Here is a 17,604-nt window from a genome sequence, read left to right on the forward strand (position 1 = left end):
TTGTAAATTTGTACTACCAGTAAAAGAGATATGGGTAATAACTTACTGTTTCCTACGACCACTCTCATCTTGCCGGTGTATGAAGAAGTACATTGTAAATTAGAAGAATCCCTAGTCATATGTGTTGTAGCCCCCGAATCAGATAACCAATGCATATAAATACTTGGATCATTACATATGGAAGCAACATTCACTTGAAAACCCTAAAACCTTGTTGGATTTGATCAACTGAGATATCTGGTCGAACTTGAATAACAACATTAGCAGTAGGAGCAATTGTCTTTCGTGGTGCATATCTAAAGAAACATTTGCTTTCAAAGTGACCAGTTTTGCGACAAATTTGGCATTCCACCTGAGAAAAATCCACAATATTTCTTCTATTCCCATCTCCAGAGTTATCACCAGAAGTATGTGAATGTTAACCAGAACCAATATGAGAAGTACTATTCTTGAACTAACTTTGTGGCTTAAATACTTTATTCTTATTCCTAATGCCACCAAAAGCTTTACCATTCTGAACATTGCTACCATAAAAGGCTAATGCATTTTGAGAATCAAATTGACTTGACTGATCATATTGTTGTTGAATAATCCGTTGCTCATGATTCAACAGTCTAGCCTTAATCTCAGCAAAGATAAAAGGAACTTCTCTATTGTAGGCATATATGCCAAAATTGTCGTAATCCCTTCCTTGCCCATTCGAGATACTCATCATAAGATCGGATTCACTTACTCTTTCTCCTATAGCAGCTAGGGAATCAGCAATTGATTTAACTGATTGAAGATGGAGAATAACAGATTGATTACCTCTTTTAAGATTATGTAACAGATTATGTAATAAGTTTTTCCTAGACACTCATTGGCTTCTGAAACTAGTTTCAAGAAAATTCCAGATCTCGCTAGAAGATTAAAGACCAAGAACATCACCTGAGATAGTTGGAGTGAGAGTATCCTTTAGACAACTTACAACGAACTGATCAATCTTTCTCCGTAACATCCACCTAGGGTTAGGAATCATTGCTCCATCAGAAATAATTGTAGCACGTGGTTCTTGCACTTCTCTATTAACATATCCATACAAATCAGTCGATATCAAGATCGACTCGAATTGATCTCTCCAAAGCAGAAAATTGGTAGAATCCAATTTATGAGAAACAAAATTTGAGATATTGTTGAAAGGTAAAGTAAAAGATAGAGAATCAGTAGCAGCAGAAGAATTAGGTAAATTCTGAGTTTGATTTGACATTTGTTTGGTTTGTGTAGGCATAGACGATGAATAGGAAATGAAGTCTGATGAAAAATTAATCAAGAACACGAATGAATTGATGAAACACCAGATGAAATTAAGGTTTGTAGAAATATTGAGAAAGATATTAAAATTTTGGTGTTGAGGATCTGATTGATATTGAAAAGATAATAGGAAAACATATCAGAAATTTTTTTGGTTGATTAACCTTGTAATGGATCGTAACCGAATGATACCATGTGAAGACTAATGAGAAACTAAAAGGCATTGCATTGATGTTGTGTTTTTCTTACGGAGACAGGAAAATAAAGTGTTTTATACATAGAGAGAAGAATAACACACGTGACAAGAACATGTATGACAATACAATTGACTTGACTAATCCTAACAAACAGCGCATTAAAAGCGCTTCATACGAAAATTCTTTTCAAGGGCTTTCATGTAAGTCCCATGTTTGTATCCATGCAAAATATGTTGACATCCATCCGATGGGGAGAAAGAATATCTTCTACCATCATATTTTCCAGTATCGGCGATGAATAAAATGTTAGGATCATCATATTCCAATTTATAGAACTCAGTTGAATATATATTGAAATTTTCCCTTTCAGTGGAACATTAACTCAACTGTAGGACTTAGTTATTATGCGACTATGCGAGTAGTTATTGCATAATCAAATTGCTGTTTAGACCTGAGTCAACCAGTCAAGAGGCCCCCATAGGATGAGCCAGGTTTTACGAAATGGGTGGGAAAGTCACCAATGGATGCATATTTTACGAGAAGTGCAAATAGGCTAAAAGTTGCACCAAGATGATCAAAATTGGGCTTAGGAGCCAGTTGGACTGGGTGGCATATTGCACACCCGTCCATATGACTCCGCCCTGGTCATGGGCATTCCTTTGTGGAAAAAAATCAAAATCAGCTTTGAAATACTCGATTTTGTTTCTGTCATGTGAGATTTGATTTAAAATACTACTGATATTGGACACTTGGTTAGACGACAGGATACAACTGTTCCAGTTGATATGTCTGCATTTCTTACTTTTGGGAAACACGTGCTTGGGAACATTCAAACATATACACAACTTTTCTACAGCTTAGTTGAATATATGCTTGCGGCAAATGGAATATCATGGCAACATTTCTTCATGCCACTGCATGAGGACAAGATATGAATAGATGGTCAATAATCTTTTCCTCAGAGTTATAAACACTGCAATGTATTCCTATGTCATTCTTGAACCTAGCAAATTTATCCTTGATTAACTCTATGAGAAATGTTTATCTTCCACGTATGTTCCAAACCTCAACGGGAACGTAATTTACAGAATCACCACAGCACTAGCAGGCCTGATATTACCAAGGGTGTGATAAGCACTTTTAACAGTGAATTCCCTTTCATATCTGGATCCAGATTAAAGTGTCTTCTCCAATGGATGGAAGTCATATCACAAATTTCCTTGGCAGTGTGACATGACTGAAAGTACTATAGATCAAAATAACGTTCCACTATCTAGTGTTCTCTACCAAAAAATCACAAACGTACAAATAATCCCTATGATTAGTGACTCCCTCAACAGGAGTGGGTGGTGTGTTAAGCCAAAAAAAAAACCTACGATCAATCCAAATTATAACTCTAATGCCACATCTAACAACCCAGATAGAATGTTGTTTAACTACTACTATTCCTACGTAAAGCTTTTCCAAATGCAAGAGTTGGTGTCTTTTAATTTATCAAGATGGAAAAAGTAATTACATTTTTTAGAATATATAGATTTTATCACTTTAACCCATAGATTTTATCACTTTAACCCATAATTACATTCAAGATGGAAAAAGTAATGCAAGCTTTCTAGGCCAACTTGCTAAGCGTGGTAATATTAAAAAAATACTCCCTCCGTTCTTTTTTAATATGTCAGTTTCTATAAATTAAAGTTTCAAAAAATATGCCAGTTTCCTAATTGGGAAAGTCAAATGTTATTTTAATTTTTTGGGACCACTTTTCTCTTAACTTCTTTTGATGACAAGTGTCATGTGGACCACTTCACTTTACTTCTTTTGCTAACAAGTGTCATGGGGACCATTTCACTTCACTTCTTTTATTGACAAGTGTCATGAGGACCACTTTCAATGATTAGTTCTCTTAATTTCCTTAAATTTCGCTAAAAACAAAACTGGCTTATTAAAAAAGAACGGAAGGAGTAATTAAATTCATGAATCTAGACCACCTAGAGCTTTGGATACACAAAAAAGGGTTTACGTATTTGAGTTCCCATACCCAACTACACCTGTTTATAGACTTATGTGAACTACTAGACTCTAAAACTCGCTACCTCCGTTCCGCAGATAGCATGTGGTATTTCATTCATCTATCCACCTTTTATGGGATGGGGGGAGTATTTGTTATCCCTCAAAAACACTTTAATGCCTCCAGCTCTTTCTCAATTAGACGATTGTGAGTTACGGTTCTATTGCATTGTATAAATTGAATAGTTTGAACCTTTTGTTTGAGCAAATAAATTTTGTCAATAATGTAGAAGCAAATAATATAAAGGATTGATCTAGAGGTGTAAAACGTGTCGGCCCGGCATAGCCCAGCCCACAAAGTCACGTGTTTAGCGTGCTGTGTCAGAGATTCAGACATGATGTGTTGTGCTGTGCTAAATGGTGTGTCGTTCTGTGATGTGCCAAAAAAAAAAATGGTGTGTCGTGTTGTGATGTGCTAGCACACTTATTTTATGTTTTTCAAAATAAATATTTTTGAGATATTTTAGTTAGTACATGTATTATTACAGAAATAAATTAGCAAAACGAAAATAAAATGTCAGAAATTGGCTAAAGCAATGATTCTTTTGTGAAATATGCATCAAATGTGATGTATTGTGTTGTGTTTTAGCATGATGTGGCGTGCTTTCTTCGTGTGCCGTGATATGTTGTGTCGCGTGCTAACACGTGCGGCGTGTTGTGCCACGCGGATGTGTGTATTTGTCAGCCACAACACAACACATTAAACAAACGTGTTGTGCTCGTGTTGGGCCGGTCACGTGTTGTGCCGTATTGTGCTCGAATTTTAAAGTGTTTTTCTGCGCCATAAACGTGCTGGCCCGTCCCAATTTACACCCATTCCTTCTTACTCATTCTTTTTTCTTTTCTTTTTTAAATGTGAAATCCTTGCTTTTTATGTAGCTCAAAAAAGGTGAACGGCGGAAAATAGTCATACATCAAATCTATCTATTTACCTATGTAACTTGTTACTATTTTTTATTTTATTTTAGATATGGTTAAATCCTAAAATTTATATGTTAATGTTTAAAGATCTACTGTCTAGAAGCTCAAATAACTAGGAAAAGAAAGAAAGATATAACTCCCACCCCCGATGCCGACGAGTTTCGCATTTAGGTAGTTGATGTTATCATCCTACGATTTTATCACTGTAGCATAATGACATCTGCATTACATCATCCTAATTTATTGTTCTTAACTTTACGTTGCTTGTACAATAAAGAAAGGAAAAAAAAAACTTTATTACATCACACTAATTTATAACGGCAGAAACCAAAGAAAAATGTCGATAAAAATATGAGTAATAACTCTAGAAAGATATATTTCTTTTTTGGTCTTATATTCTGTATTAACTATTAGAAGAGCAGAAATCTCGCCCAAAATTACTCATATCTAACTCAAACAGAGGTACACATTTAGCAATTTAGTATTCATTACTCACTAACTATTAACATTTAGTATTAAGATTTCAAATATGAAAGAATTAATATTTCAAATATGAAAAAGGCGGGGTTTAAATATGATATTATTATTATTGTAATAAAAACACTACCATATATACTAGAGATTAAATTCATCATATTTGCTTTAGTTGTTTTTAAAGCTGTAATTCATGCATCTTGTTAATATGTTGATGAAGATTCTTAGGAATCTTATTACCAACTATGTATTCACAGTGTGTTTGAGTTTCTTTCTTAATATACACCGAAAATTTCACCTACTCTACGTATATCTATGTATATACTATATATATACCCAACAACATAACACAACAAAATAATACTACACACAGGTAGTATATGTTTATTTTCCAGACAAATATTTATACGGCGATCTATTATTTCTTTCTAATCGATGGTGATAAATGTTTTCTTTTCTATTATTTCTTGATTTATATACATGTCATATCTCTTCATCAATAGGATGACTATAGTTTGTATTTGTTGTGGAGATTTTATTATTTTGTATAATTTTTCTTTTCTCTTCTTTAATTTGAACTATGAGTATTACTGATGGTTCATAGGTAAATCAAATGCCAGTTTTTGTATTTTTCATGGAGTTTAATATTAATCTCTTGTAAGCATATATATGTATGAGAGTACCAACATGAATACTATGATAATACGATCAAATCGGCATATTATTTTTTTCATATTTTTATAAACATCTCATGATAATATGGTTCTTGTTCAGGAATTTTTTCGCATTTTTTGGGTGATATGTTGTTCACTTAGCATGGTCCAAGGGAAGGCGATTGTTGCGAATAGATATGGTTTCAAAAAGTCATTTGGCAACGATGATAATCCCGTTTTCAATGTCATGGACTATAGAGCCATTGGAGATGGCATCGCAGAAGACTACCAAGTAATACAGCCGGAACTAACGTCTTAATTTATATATGTATCTGCATATTTTAACGTGATTATGACGATCTCTGCAGGATTTTCTAGATGCATGGACAACGATGTGCAATACAGCCGGAACTAATGCAATCCTTTTCGTACCAAAGGGAAAAACGTTCTTAGTGAGTCGTATAAGCTTCATTGGTACTTGCACAGTACAAAAACCATTTAAACAGGTAAACTAGTGAAATGACTTGTTCTTCCTTTTTACCAATGTTAATTTCTTGTATTTAATTCATTTCTTTAATATGTTTGTAATCTAGTTCAAGTACTAGATATGGCTCAGGGAATCAAATTAAACAATATTGATTTTTGATCGCAGGTTGATGGGGATATTGTTGCACCCACAAGGGATGGTTGGAACGGTGGAAATCCTCGACCCACTGATACTTGGATAACATTCAACAATATGAATGGTCTAACAATAAATGGATCAGGTCGAATCGACGGTCGAGGTTCAGATTGGTGGGATCTACCTGATAAAGACAGACCATCGGTAACAATATCTTAGAATTGCCAAAGAAATACTGGTTTGATTATCTTCCAAAATTAGTAGAATTCATACGTCTGACGGTATTGTTGGATTTTGATGTAGGCATTAACATTGCAAAATTGTAATAATTGTCAATTGAGCTGGTTGACGCATGTGAATAGCCAAAGAAATCACATTTCCATATGTGATTCTAATAACGTGGTGATTTCTCACATAAACATAATTGCTCTTGAAGACAGTCATAAAACTGATGGTATTGACACCAGTCTTTCGCAAAATATCCGAATCGAACATTCTTCCATCGAAACCGGTAAACTTAATTAATTAAATGTTATTTACATGTATAGCCTTTTTAAATGCGATCACATTTAGAAAGGTATTAACTTATTTTCTTGTAAGCTCAGGTGATGATTGTGTTGCTATCAATGGAGGATGCAAGTTTATCAATATTACCGACGTGAATTGCGGTCCTGGACATGGCATAAGGTTGGTGAACGTTGTATACTTTCAAATTCCCATAAACGTGGAATATAAATCAGAAAATGGGTCATTTGTCCAAATATTTTTAAAAAATTGTTCAAATGGACGAGTAAAAATTATTATGGGTGAAATGGACACCAAAAAAATAGCAAGGATGAAAATGGATTTATCCTGACTTAAACTTAAAAAATAGCAAGGATGAAACTGGATCCATCATGATGTAAATTAAAAATAAGAAAAAGTATCTGAAAATGGGTAGGATGAAATTGTTTACATCCTGATTATTTTTACATTTTTGTCCATTTAAACATTATCAAATTTTAAATGTCTTTTTCACCCAGGAATTGTTGATTTTGGTATTTTTAACCAATTTTGTGAATACAAATTTACATTTTTTTTTCTAAATTAATTTTACGATTTGTATATTTTATAGTATTGGAAGCTTAGAAGCTAATGGAAGAGAGGACACAGTTGAAGAAATGCATGTTCAAAATGTTCATTTTACTGGAACTATGGATGGAGCAAGAATCAAGACATAGAAAGTGAGTACATATGCTACTTATTTGAAAATTAGTCATTGAAAAACAATGAAAATATAAAACCCTGAATCCTAAAACCTGAAAATATAAAAAGTGATCGAATAAATAAGAATTAGCATTTTTTTTCTTCAAATTGTCCTCCTTACCTTACTTATTTTCCAGGGAGGCCGAGGATTCACAAGAAAAATATCATTCGACCAAATTACTATAGCAGAAGTATATAATCATGTTGTCATTGATCAACACTACTTCAGTGACCACCGCACTGTAGAAGTATGAAGTTACTTACATTCGTATGATGAATCAAAGATAGTTTGTTTTTGTCTAATTTGATCAAAATTTTGAGAAGTTCACTTAATGCATTACAGGCGTATGTTGTTGCAATTAGCGATGTAACGTTCATTGGAATTCACGAAACTTCGACAAATGATATAGTAATTAATTTGAACTGCAGCGCAGTTGTACCTTGCACAGGCATCTCCATGAGCAACATCAACATACAATCAACAAAATCTGTAGCCTCTTCTAATTGTGACAATGCTCGTGGAAGCCACTGCGACATTTCCTAATGTTCCTTGCTTAACATAGTTTGTTTGTTTGGCATTCTCGGCAAAAAAGTGTAATCTTATTTTCTGTTTTTTGTTTCAACGAATCTCACATATTCTTTATTTCATTAATTAATAAAATCTTCTCAATTTTGTGTTTCATACCGGTCCATCTTGTTAATTACAATTTCTTTCTGTTTTGAGGAACATAGATTTTTTCTTTTTTCCGAAAAAAAATTATTTATGAATAAAACGGAAGCAAAAGGGGAACGTAAAGTCAGAACCTCCCGTAGGCAGAAAAGGGAAGATAAAAACAAAATAAAAGCAAAAAAAGAATTACTCTGAGTAATTATTGCATATTCTAATTGCTGTTCGGACCTAGTTTACGAGTCAACCAGTCAAGAGGCACCCATGGAAAGAGCTAGCTTTTGAGAAATGGGTATGGAAGTCACCCGTGGGTGCACATTTTATTAGGGGTGCAAATGGGGCAAGAAGGGCTAAAAATTGCACTAAAATGGTCGATATTGGGCTTGAGAGCCAGCTGGGCTTGGTGGGAAATTTCACACCCTTCCATGTGGCTCCATCTATGGGGCATCATGGGAATTCCATTGTAAAAATTATCAAAATCAACTCTGAAATAATCGATTTTCTTCCTGTCACGTGACATTGATTCAGAACACTACTAATATTTAACATTGTGTTCGGAACTCGATTGGATGAGAGGATACAATTCTAAATGTTCAGACTTGGAGTAACTTTTCCAGTTGTTATGTCTGCATTCTCTACTTTGGGGACCTTGAATAGCTGAATTGTGCCTCTCTTTTTGTTTTCTTCGAAAAAGAGGTTAACCCTCAGTAAATATATTGATAACTCTGATTGCGAAAATAAGAAACCTTACAAAGTTGTTTCAAGATCATTACAGGTTCATACAAATTATAGTATCTCCGCCAATTCTTTCCTACATATTCTATCTTTCCAAATCTAGGAACTATTTCAGAGGACCTTATTTTCTCTCTCAAAGGAGAGAACATAACCTACAGAGACAAACAAGTTTTAAAAACAAAACTAGTTTGCATCAAGGAACAAGCCAATGACTGGATCAGACCCAATGCAATGTTTCTCATAACATGTGTATAACATGGACTGTGATTTTTAAATTTAGATTGCCTATTACAATCAAGGTGAAAATAACCCAAGTAAGAACAATAGCCAAGGCAGTAACCAAAGTAGCAGGGGTAACAATAGCAACAACAGTGTTTGAAGTAGCCCTGGTATTCTGAATTGTCCTGGAACGGATTGAGTCGGGCTGACTCGGCTTTGGGGATGTGTTAACAGTTGTAGTGATAGATGAACTTGTTGAAGATGATCTTGATCCAGTTGTTGTTGTCTTCGTTTCCATATATTGAGTAGTTGTTGTTCTTGTTGTTGGTGGTGATTGATTCTTTCTAGAGAAATCTATTTCCTTTAACTTTTGCCAACTCTTTAGTTTATTGAAGATGAACAACCAAAACCCAAATACTAGATTAAAACCAAGTCTATAACAGATAATAATAAAGCCTAAACAACTCCTATTGAAATCAAACCTAAATCTAGAAACTATCTGAATCAAGCCAAAATCTTAGTAAAACTATGGAACAAGGATATTAGAGAAATGATTAGATTGGGTTGAGCTTCTCTTGCTCAGATCTGCTCCGAAAGAGACGATCTGAGCAGAAGAAGGTTAAATTTTCATGTGGCTGAGGGGTTTTCAGAGACAAAGTTGAGAAAGAGGAAAGAGAAAAGGAAATAGAAAAAAAAATTGGCACTACTCAGATATCACAGTGCACCAATCCCAATGGATGAGATGTGGTTCTTTCTGAAGAAGTAAAGGGTAACTGCTTACTCTTACCAAGATGACAAGAATACGTCATCAAATTTACCAGAGGAAAAAGAAATTTGATTTGAGTATTGTAAAGATTTAAAAATATGATGAGCAAGGTGTCGCAATCTTTTATGCCATTAAGAAGGAGATGCAACAATAAAGGTCAAAGCTTTTTCTGGTGAAGAAGAGTCAACAAGATACAAGTTTTGATTTATGACACCTTCAGCCAAAATATGTTGAGAATCACGGTCAGTAACTTCATAACCCCATGGAGTAAAACCAATTTTGCAGTTATCTTCTCTAGTAAAAACTCCAACAGATATAATATTCTGTATAAGTTGAGGAACAAATAGCACATTAGAGAGAGTGAATATCCTTGTGGATGCAATACAGAGCTGCCAGCAAGAGTAATTGTCATATGACTTGTTGCAGCTGAGTCAACCAAAAAACGGTAGCAGGAAAAGTAGGATGTTTTCATATGCAAGAAGTATTGACTTGTATTGTAGAATTAGCATGTGGATTTCTATTTGGACCACTATTCCTTGAACTGCCCCTTTTCTTGCAGATTTGACATTCAATAGCAAAGTAATCAACGTATTGAGAAGTTGGTTTTTCATTTGTATAAACCTTTATGTTGTTGTGAAATTACCAGTATTAGAAGATCCAGTGCTAGATGAACCAGAACTAGAAGAAACGGTTTTTCTAGTAAAAAAGGCAGAGTTGGCCACTGAATCTAAAGCAACAGAGGTCTCAATCTAGATGTTGGTCTTTAAGCCATTGTTCATGAGTTAATAGCTTGGATTTGAGATCCACAAAGCTTAAGGGGTTATTACGATTTTTAATAGCAATAACAAATTTATCAAAAACACGTCCCAAACCATTAAAAAATACATAACAATGTCAGAATCAGCAACAGGTAGCGGCTACAAAATCAATGATACTTTTAACCTCATGAAGAAACTCAACAACAGGACGAAATCCTCTATTTGTTGTTTGTAATTGAGTACGAAGCATAGATCTACGAATTCTGAATTGATTTGAGAATTCTTTAGCAAGGTAAAGCCATACATCTTCAGTAGTAGCACAACCCAGAACAGAGCATCATAAAAGGTGGTTTTTAAGAAGTTATTGACAAATTTATCCCACTTTCTCCATTTAAGAAAAGCTGGGTTTAGATTAAGTAGTTCACCAACTTTGATAACTGTTGGTGGAGGTTTAATAGTGCCATCAACGTAATCGAACAGATTTGTTCTTATGAGTACATATTCCATCTGATTTTTTCCAGATGAGATAATTTGTTTCGTCAAGTTTTAGAGAAATAAGATGTGTGATGTTTTGAAATGGAAAATTTGTGGTTATTTTATAGTGTGGTTGTGAATCAGACATGATTGAAAAGGTTTCAGATTCACAGGACAGTGATGTGAAAGATGATTGTAGATATGATAAAAAAAGGTAATATAAGTTATTGATGAAAAAGAAATAACATAGAAGTAGATGGAGAAGTACTGTAGATCTGAAGAAGTAAAAGATGATAATGAGTGCATGGTATAGAGGTGGATTAAAAAGTAGTGATCATAACAAGTGATAATGAATATGTGGTTGTAGTTGAAATAGATGAAGTTGTAGTAAAGATGACCCAGCGTCGGAAGCAATAATGGAGAGCAAAACCCTAGACGTGATGTCTTAAAGGATCGCCCCTCGTGATAGCATGACAGAGGTTATAAAAGAGGTAAATATGTTGTAAGAAAACATAAATTACCGATAGACTTGTGCTTAAACAACAACCACTTAAGTAAAAACAAAGGCAAACCCTATTCTAAAGCAATGAAAGTCAAACAGTAAAAATAACCAAAGAAGAGCATATCCTAACACTCATGTTACACAAAGGGTAATAAAAACAAATATGTCTAGCAAGTATTAATTACTCACTCTAATTATTATCATTTAGTATTAAGATTTCAAAGATGAAAGAATTAATATTTCAAATATGAAAACGCGGGGTTTAAATATGGTATTTGTAATAAAATACTACCATATATTAGATATTAAATACATCCATGTTTTCTTTAGTTGTTTCTAAAGCTATAATTCATGCATTTTTTTAATTTTGTAATGAAGATTCTTAGAAATCTTATCGCCAACTATGTATTCATACTGTCGTTGAGTTTCTTTCTTAAAATACATTGAAAACCTAAAGTATAATTCACCTACTCTATGTATATCTATATATATACCCAACAACATAAGACAACAAAATCATACTACACAGATATATGTATTTTTTCTATACAAATATTTATACGACCGTCTATTATTTCTTTCTAATCGATGGTGCGAATTGTTCTCTTTTCTATTATTTCTTGATTTCTATACATGTCCTATCTCTTCATCAATGGGATGATCATAGTTTAGTATTAGTTGGTGGAGATTTTATTATTTTTTATAAAAACAATTTCTCTATTTTAATTTGTTTTCTTTTTGATCGATTATGTTAGATTTTAGTGATAGGCTCAAATCTGAGTTTCTTACCATGAGCCTGGTTTTCTTTTTTATTCTCATCCAAAAAGAATAAATAAAAATTGTGTTGCTTAAATTTTCGCTAACTAAATTTGATGTTTCGAACAATGAATATTACTAATCGATAATAAAAAAAGGGTCAGTTTTTCGTGTTTTTCATGGAGTTTAATATTAAACTCTTGTAAGCATTTATGTACCAGAGACTACCAACATAAGAATATTATGATTAGTATGACCAAATCGTATATATTTTTTTTTCATACTTTTTATAAACATCTGATGATTATATGGTTCGTGTTCAGGAATTCTTTCGTATTATTTGGGTGATATATTGTTCACTAAGCATAATCCAAGGGAAGGCGATTGGTGCAAGTAGATATGGTAACGATGAGAATCCCGTTTTCAATGTCATGGACCATAGTGCCATTGGAGATGGCATCGCAGACGACTACCAAGTAAGTAATACAACCGGAACTAATGACTTAAATAATTAATGGGTCCCTTAATTAATTTATGTGCATATTTGAACGTGATTATGAACATCTGTGTAGGCTTTTCTAGATGCGTGGACAACGATGTGTAATACAGCCGCAACTAACGCAATCCTTGTCGTACCAAAGGGAAAAACATTCGTAGTGAGTCGTATAAGCTTCAATGGTACTTGCACAGTACAAAAACCATTTATACAGGTAAATTAAAGAAATGATGATGTTATATGATATATTTTGTTCTGCTTTTTTTAACCAATGTTAATTTCTTGTATTTGATTCATTCCCTTTATTAATATGTTTGTAATGTTTCATACCATTTTATTAAATCAAGTACTAGATATGGCTCAAGGAATCAAATTCAACAATATTTATTTTTAATCGCAGGTTGATGGGGATATTGTTGCACCTACAAGGGAGGGTTGGAGCGGTGGAAAATCCCGACCCACTGATACTTGGATCACATTCAACAATGTGAATGGTCTAACAATAAATGGATCTGGTCGAATCGACGGTCGAGGTTCATATTGGTGGGATCTACATGACAAAAACAGACCATCGGTAATTAGATTTTATATTTTCCAAAGTTATACAAGTGGGATTATCTACCAAAATTGTTTGATAATATTGTTGGATTTGATGTAGGCATTAAGATTGGAAAACTGTAATGATTGTCAATTGAGCTGGTTGACGCATGTGAATAGCCAAAGAAATCACATCTCTATAAGTGATTGTAATAACGTGGTGATTTCTCACGTAAACATAATTGCTCCTGAGGACAGTCCCAATACTGATGGTATTGACATTAGTCTTTCACAAAACATCCGAATCGAACACTCTTCCATCGGAACCGGTAAACTTAATTAAATGTTATTTACATGTATAGCCTCTTTAAATGCGATCACGTTTAGAAAGGTATTAACTTATGATCATGTATTCTTAGGAGATGATTGTGTTGCTATCAATGGAGGATGCAAGTTTATCAATATAACCGACGTGAATTGCGGTCCTGGACATGGTATAAGGTTGGTGAACATTTTATACTTTCAAATTTCCATTGTATACTACAGTGACATCGGCTATAAGTTTACAGTTCATATGTTTTTTGTAGCATTGGAAGCTTAGGAAAAAATGGGAAGGAGGAAACAGTTGAAGAAGTGCATGTTCATAGTGTTATCTTTTCTGGAACTATGAATGGAGCAAGGATCAAGACATGGGAAGTGAGTATAAATCATTCACTGTATTTGTAAATAAACAAACAAAGAAAAAAAATTAAACAAACTTTATGACTGATTTACCGAAATGAAAATAAATATTATTACTCTTATCTTAGGAAAGTAATTGATTAAATGATCTTATTAACACCTTTTTATCCTTACATTGATTTTTATTTTCCAGGGAGGCCGGGGATTCGCAAGAAAAATATCATTCGACCAAATTATTGTATCAGAAGTGTATAACCCTATTGTCATTGATCAACACTACTTCAGTGACCAGAGCTCGGTAGAAGTAAGAAGTCACTTAATGAAACATTTGTTTATATGATATTATGATGAATCAAAAAGAGCTTGTTTTTGCAATTTGTCCAAATACTGAGTAATTCATTCATATGCATTACAGGCGTCTGCTGTTGCAATTAGCGATGTAACGTTCAATGGAATTAGCGGAACTTCGACAAATGATATAGTAATTAATTTGAACTGCAGCGCAGTTATACCTTGCACAAGCATCTCCATGAGCAACATCAACATACAATCAACAAATTCCGTAGCCTCTTCTAATTGTGAGAATGCTCGTGGAACAGTCATTGAGACATCTCCTGATGTTCCTTGCTTAACATGATTTATTTTTGAATTTGGCATTCTCGGAGGAAGAAAAGTGTATTCTTCGTTTCTGTTTGTTGTTTCAGAGAATCTCACATGTTGTTTATTTCATTAATTCATTAATAAATTTTCTACTCTTATATCTTTTATTTCAGAATTTAGCACATGTTTTTTTTTACTTCATTGATAAAATCTTCAGTTTTTTTTCTTCTTTCCAGACGGTTCCATGTTTTTATTTGTAATTTCTTTCTATTTAGTGGAACATGTATATTGCCCATTTAGGACTCAATCGTCTCCGAGTCAGGGAGCAACATGGGCTTTCCATTTAAAAAAAATAAAATCAAAATCAGTTATATAAGAGAAACACTCGATTTCTTTTTGTTATGTGAAATTGCAACCTGGTACCCGAATACTACTTATTTGGACACTATATTTGGTACTCGGTTATATGAGAGATGCCATTCAAAATGTTCAGACTTTGAGTGACTGTTCAACTCGTTATGTTCTGCAGTTCATACTTTGGGGAAACACAGGCTGAACTATGGCTCAGAACATTCAAACATATGCACAAGTTTTGTACAGCTAGTTTTCATCCATGCGGCAAATGCGATGTCATGGTGATATTTCTGCAGGCCACTTTAAAGAGAATGTGCTACTATTTTTATGAATTAGTGGCCAGTTGGACAAGTTCAGATATTGAATTCTGCATTCAATTTTTAATTCAGAGGATTAAGAATACAAATAAAATATTACTAAATTAGATTTGATTCTCCCATACTTAGTGGAAGAACAGCTACCTGGCCTATTATATCAAAATAACATGCCCATCCATTTGGAGATCACATTAATTAAATTTGTTAATGAGCTAAGGTGTTATATGAGGTGTCAAATAAAAGAAACTAATTTAATGGATCTCAACTCTAATTTTAATTTCAAAATTATCTTTGGTTCAATTCTAGTGTAGTTGATTTGATTAATCAAAGTAATATAATTAAGTATATCATCATTTTGTTTTCTTCATCTTTTACTTTTCCAAGTGGTTGAAAAACCAAACAAGTAAGTCGATTAAGTTTGAATAGTAGGCTAACGAACCACAAAACATGCCAAAATGATCCCTTGCTCCATTGAAGCGACATTGGTGGGGCATGGTACTAAATGGGGTTATTCCAGAGAAGGCTACTAGTCTCAAAGAGAGAATCACTCTTCATTTTTCTCAAATATACATCATACGGAGTTTGATACCTAGTTGAATTTGATAATAACTGTAGATATACGAAAGTACCAAGGATAAGAGTTAATCCATGATCGGCATCAGAGCAGTAAGGATCATGACGCATGAGCAGCATACACAGAGAACACGCCAGCACGGTCCAAACTTCCGAATTCATAAAGCCTGAGAAGACCTTCCCTTAACAATGTGTAGGATGATGAGGATTTTTTCTATCCAGTAAACACGTATACGGTCTTAAGAACTTCTCCAATGATCATGTAGTCAGCTTTATATGTGGCACCGTAGGAAGACTGTTGGATATTTTTTCAACAAACTCTTGAATTCTAGGCATTTAGGCTGCTCCCGGGGTTCGACCGGCTAGGCAAGCGGCTTCCTGCAGAGTGCGAGACAGCGTCTCGCCGGAAATTTTCTGTTCTAGGATTTCTATTGTCAGTTAGAAAACCTGAACAGAAATCTCGTTTCACCAATGGACGCATTGAAGGAAGAGACGTGCATGTTCACTCTAAAAAAGATGCCTGTAGAGATGAAGAGTCATCTCCAAAGGGTGTGATTTCCTCTTTAAATAGGAGACTTGTTTTCCATTCAAAACACATCTCAACTCTCTCTGTTTTCTTTCTTACAAGCATCATCAGAAATAAAACAGTGTGTTCTTGGTTGGATCAAGGTCGTACAAGTTTTGAATCCAATACTGTTGTGGGGCTTCAAGTATCCTTACGGCGATATTCATTGACCTGTTTGTACTCGACAATTTAATTGAGAAAAGGTCGAATAATTGTCGAAAAAAATATTTCATTATAGCGTTGAACCCAAATACAACATTCTTTTGTTCACTGTTGTGGTTATAAAATGCACACAATACACTTGCAAGTATACAAGGTCAAGATTTGTAATAAAAGGGTGAGTAGGGGTTTGTCCACAGGGAGAGGAGCATATAAGAAGTTTTCCTAGGCTAATAAGAGTGGCAATGCACTAAGGCAGTGAGCAAAACATGTAAATGATATGAACCAAGGCTTGGAAAGTAAAGCAGCAAAGAAACAGCTAAAAGAAGCAGCAAATAACCAAGGCTTGGAAGCCAAGGGCAGGGTGAGTTCAGTGCACTGACTTCAGTGCACAGTAGCTACAAAGTGCAAGAAAATGAAAAAGCAAGAAAATTAACTGAAGAAGATGACTGATCAGGAAGCAAACTTAGAACTGAAAATGTAAATTACTAAGAGGGAATTGGTGGGTAAGCCAAGGCTTATGATCCACCTTGTGTCCTAATCAAGTGACATGTTTCTAGGTTATGTTCATTCCTAAGCATACAACTAGAAATGGAAGAACACCAACTTGCTCACTAGTCTACCCCTAGCATTGCCTGTCTTTTGACAGTACAGCCAATCACAGGCTCTATGAGCATTGGCATCTCTCATTTACACAATCAAAACATAGCAACAGGAAATAACTATCCTAGCTCATTCACACTTGACAGTGCACAAGGCTTCACTGAGCCTTGGCCTGAAGCTGATTAGCTCATGCTAACCATGTATTGGCAACACACATACATCATATGAGATAATTCATACACATTTAGCAACATATCAGATAACTCAAAACATAAGCAAATTGCAACTGCCAACTGAAAAGCAACTAAAATTTGAAGTTCATAAAAATTTGTCTCAAATTCTCTACTGGCTAGTCCAGAGAGGTATACAGTGT

The 17,604-nt window shown here is 34.2% G+C and overlaps 2 protein-coding genes across 2 annotated transcripts; both read left to right on the plus strand.

Moving 5' to 3' along the window:
- The first annotated feature begins 5,765 nt into the window (after positions 1-5,765).
- Positions 5,766-7,444, plus strand: LOC113311145 (probable polygalacturonase At3g15720). Its single transcript, XM_026559998.1, has 6 exons — positions 5,766-5,894; positions 5,971-6,108; positions 6,255-6,428; positions 6,528-6,678; positions 6,773-6,911; positions 7,339-7,444. The coding sequence occupies exons 1-6, from the start codon at positions 5,766-5,768 to the stop codon at positions 7,442-7,444; spliced, it is 837 nt and encodes a 278-aa protein (XP_026415783.1).
- Positions 7,445-12,123: 4,679 nt separating this feature from the next.
- On the plus strand, positions 12,124-14,719 carry LOC113308708 (probable polygalacturonase At3g15720). The gene is made up of 9 exons (XM_026557168.1): positions 12,124-12,181; positions 12,670-12,822; positions 12,919-13,056; positions 13,243-13,416; positions 13,501-13,708; positions 13,799-13,880; positions 13,967-14,075; positions 14,254-14,364; positions 14,476-14,719. The coding sequence occupies exons 1-9, from the start codon at positions 12,179-12,181 to the stop codon at positions 14,695-14,697; spliced, it is 1,200 nt and encodes a 399-aa protein (XP_026412953.1). The 5' UTR covers positions 12,124-12,178; the 3' UTR covers positions 14,698-14,719.
- The last annotated feature ends 2,885 nt before the right edge of the window (positions 14,720-17,604 follow it).

The sequence above is a fragment of the Papaver somniferum genome, chromosome 9 (assembly GCF_003573695.1).
Source record: "Papaver somniferum cultivar HN1 chromosome 9, ASM357369v1, whole genome shotgun sequence".
Taxonomy (NCBI): domain Eukaryota; kingdom Viridiplantae; phylum Streptophyta; class Magnoliopsida; order Ranunculales; family Papaveraceae; genus Papaver; species Papaver somniferum.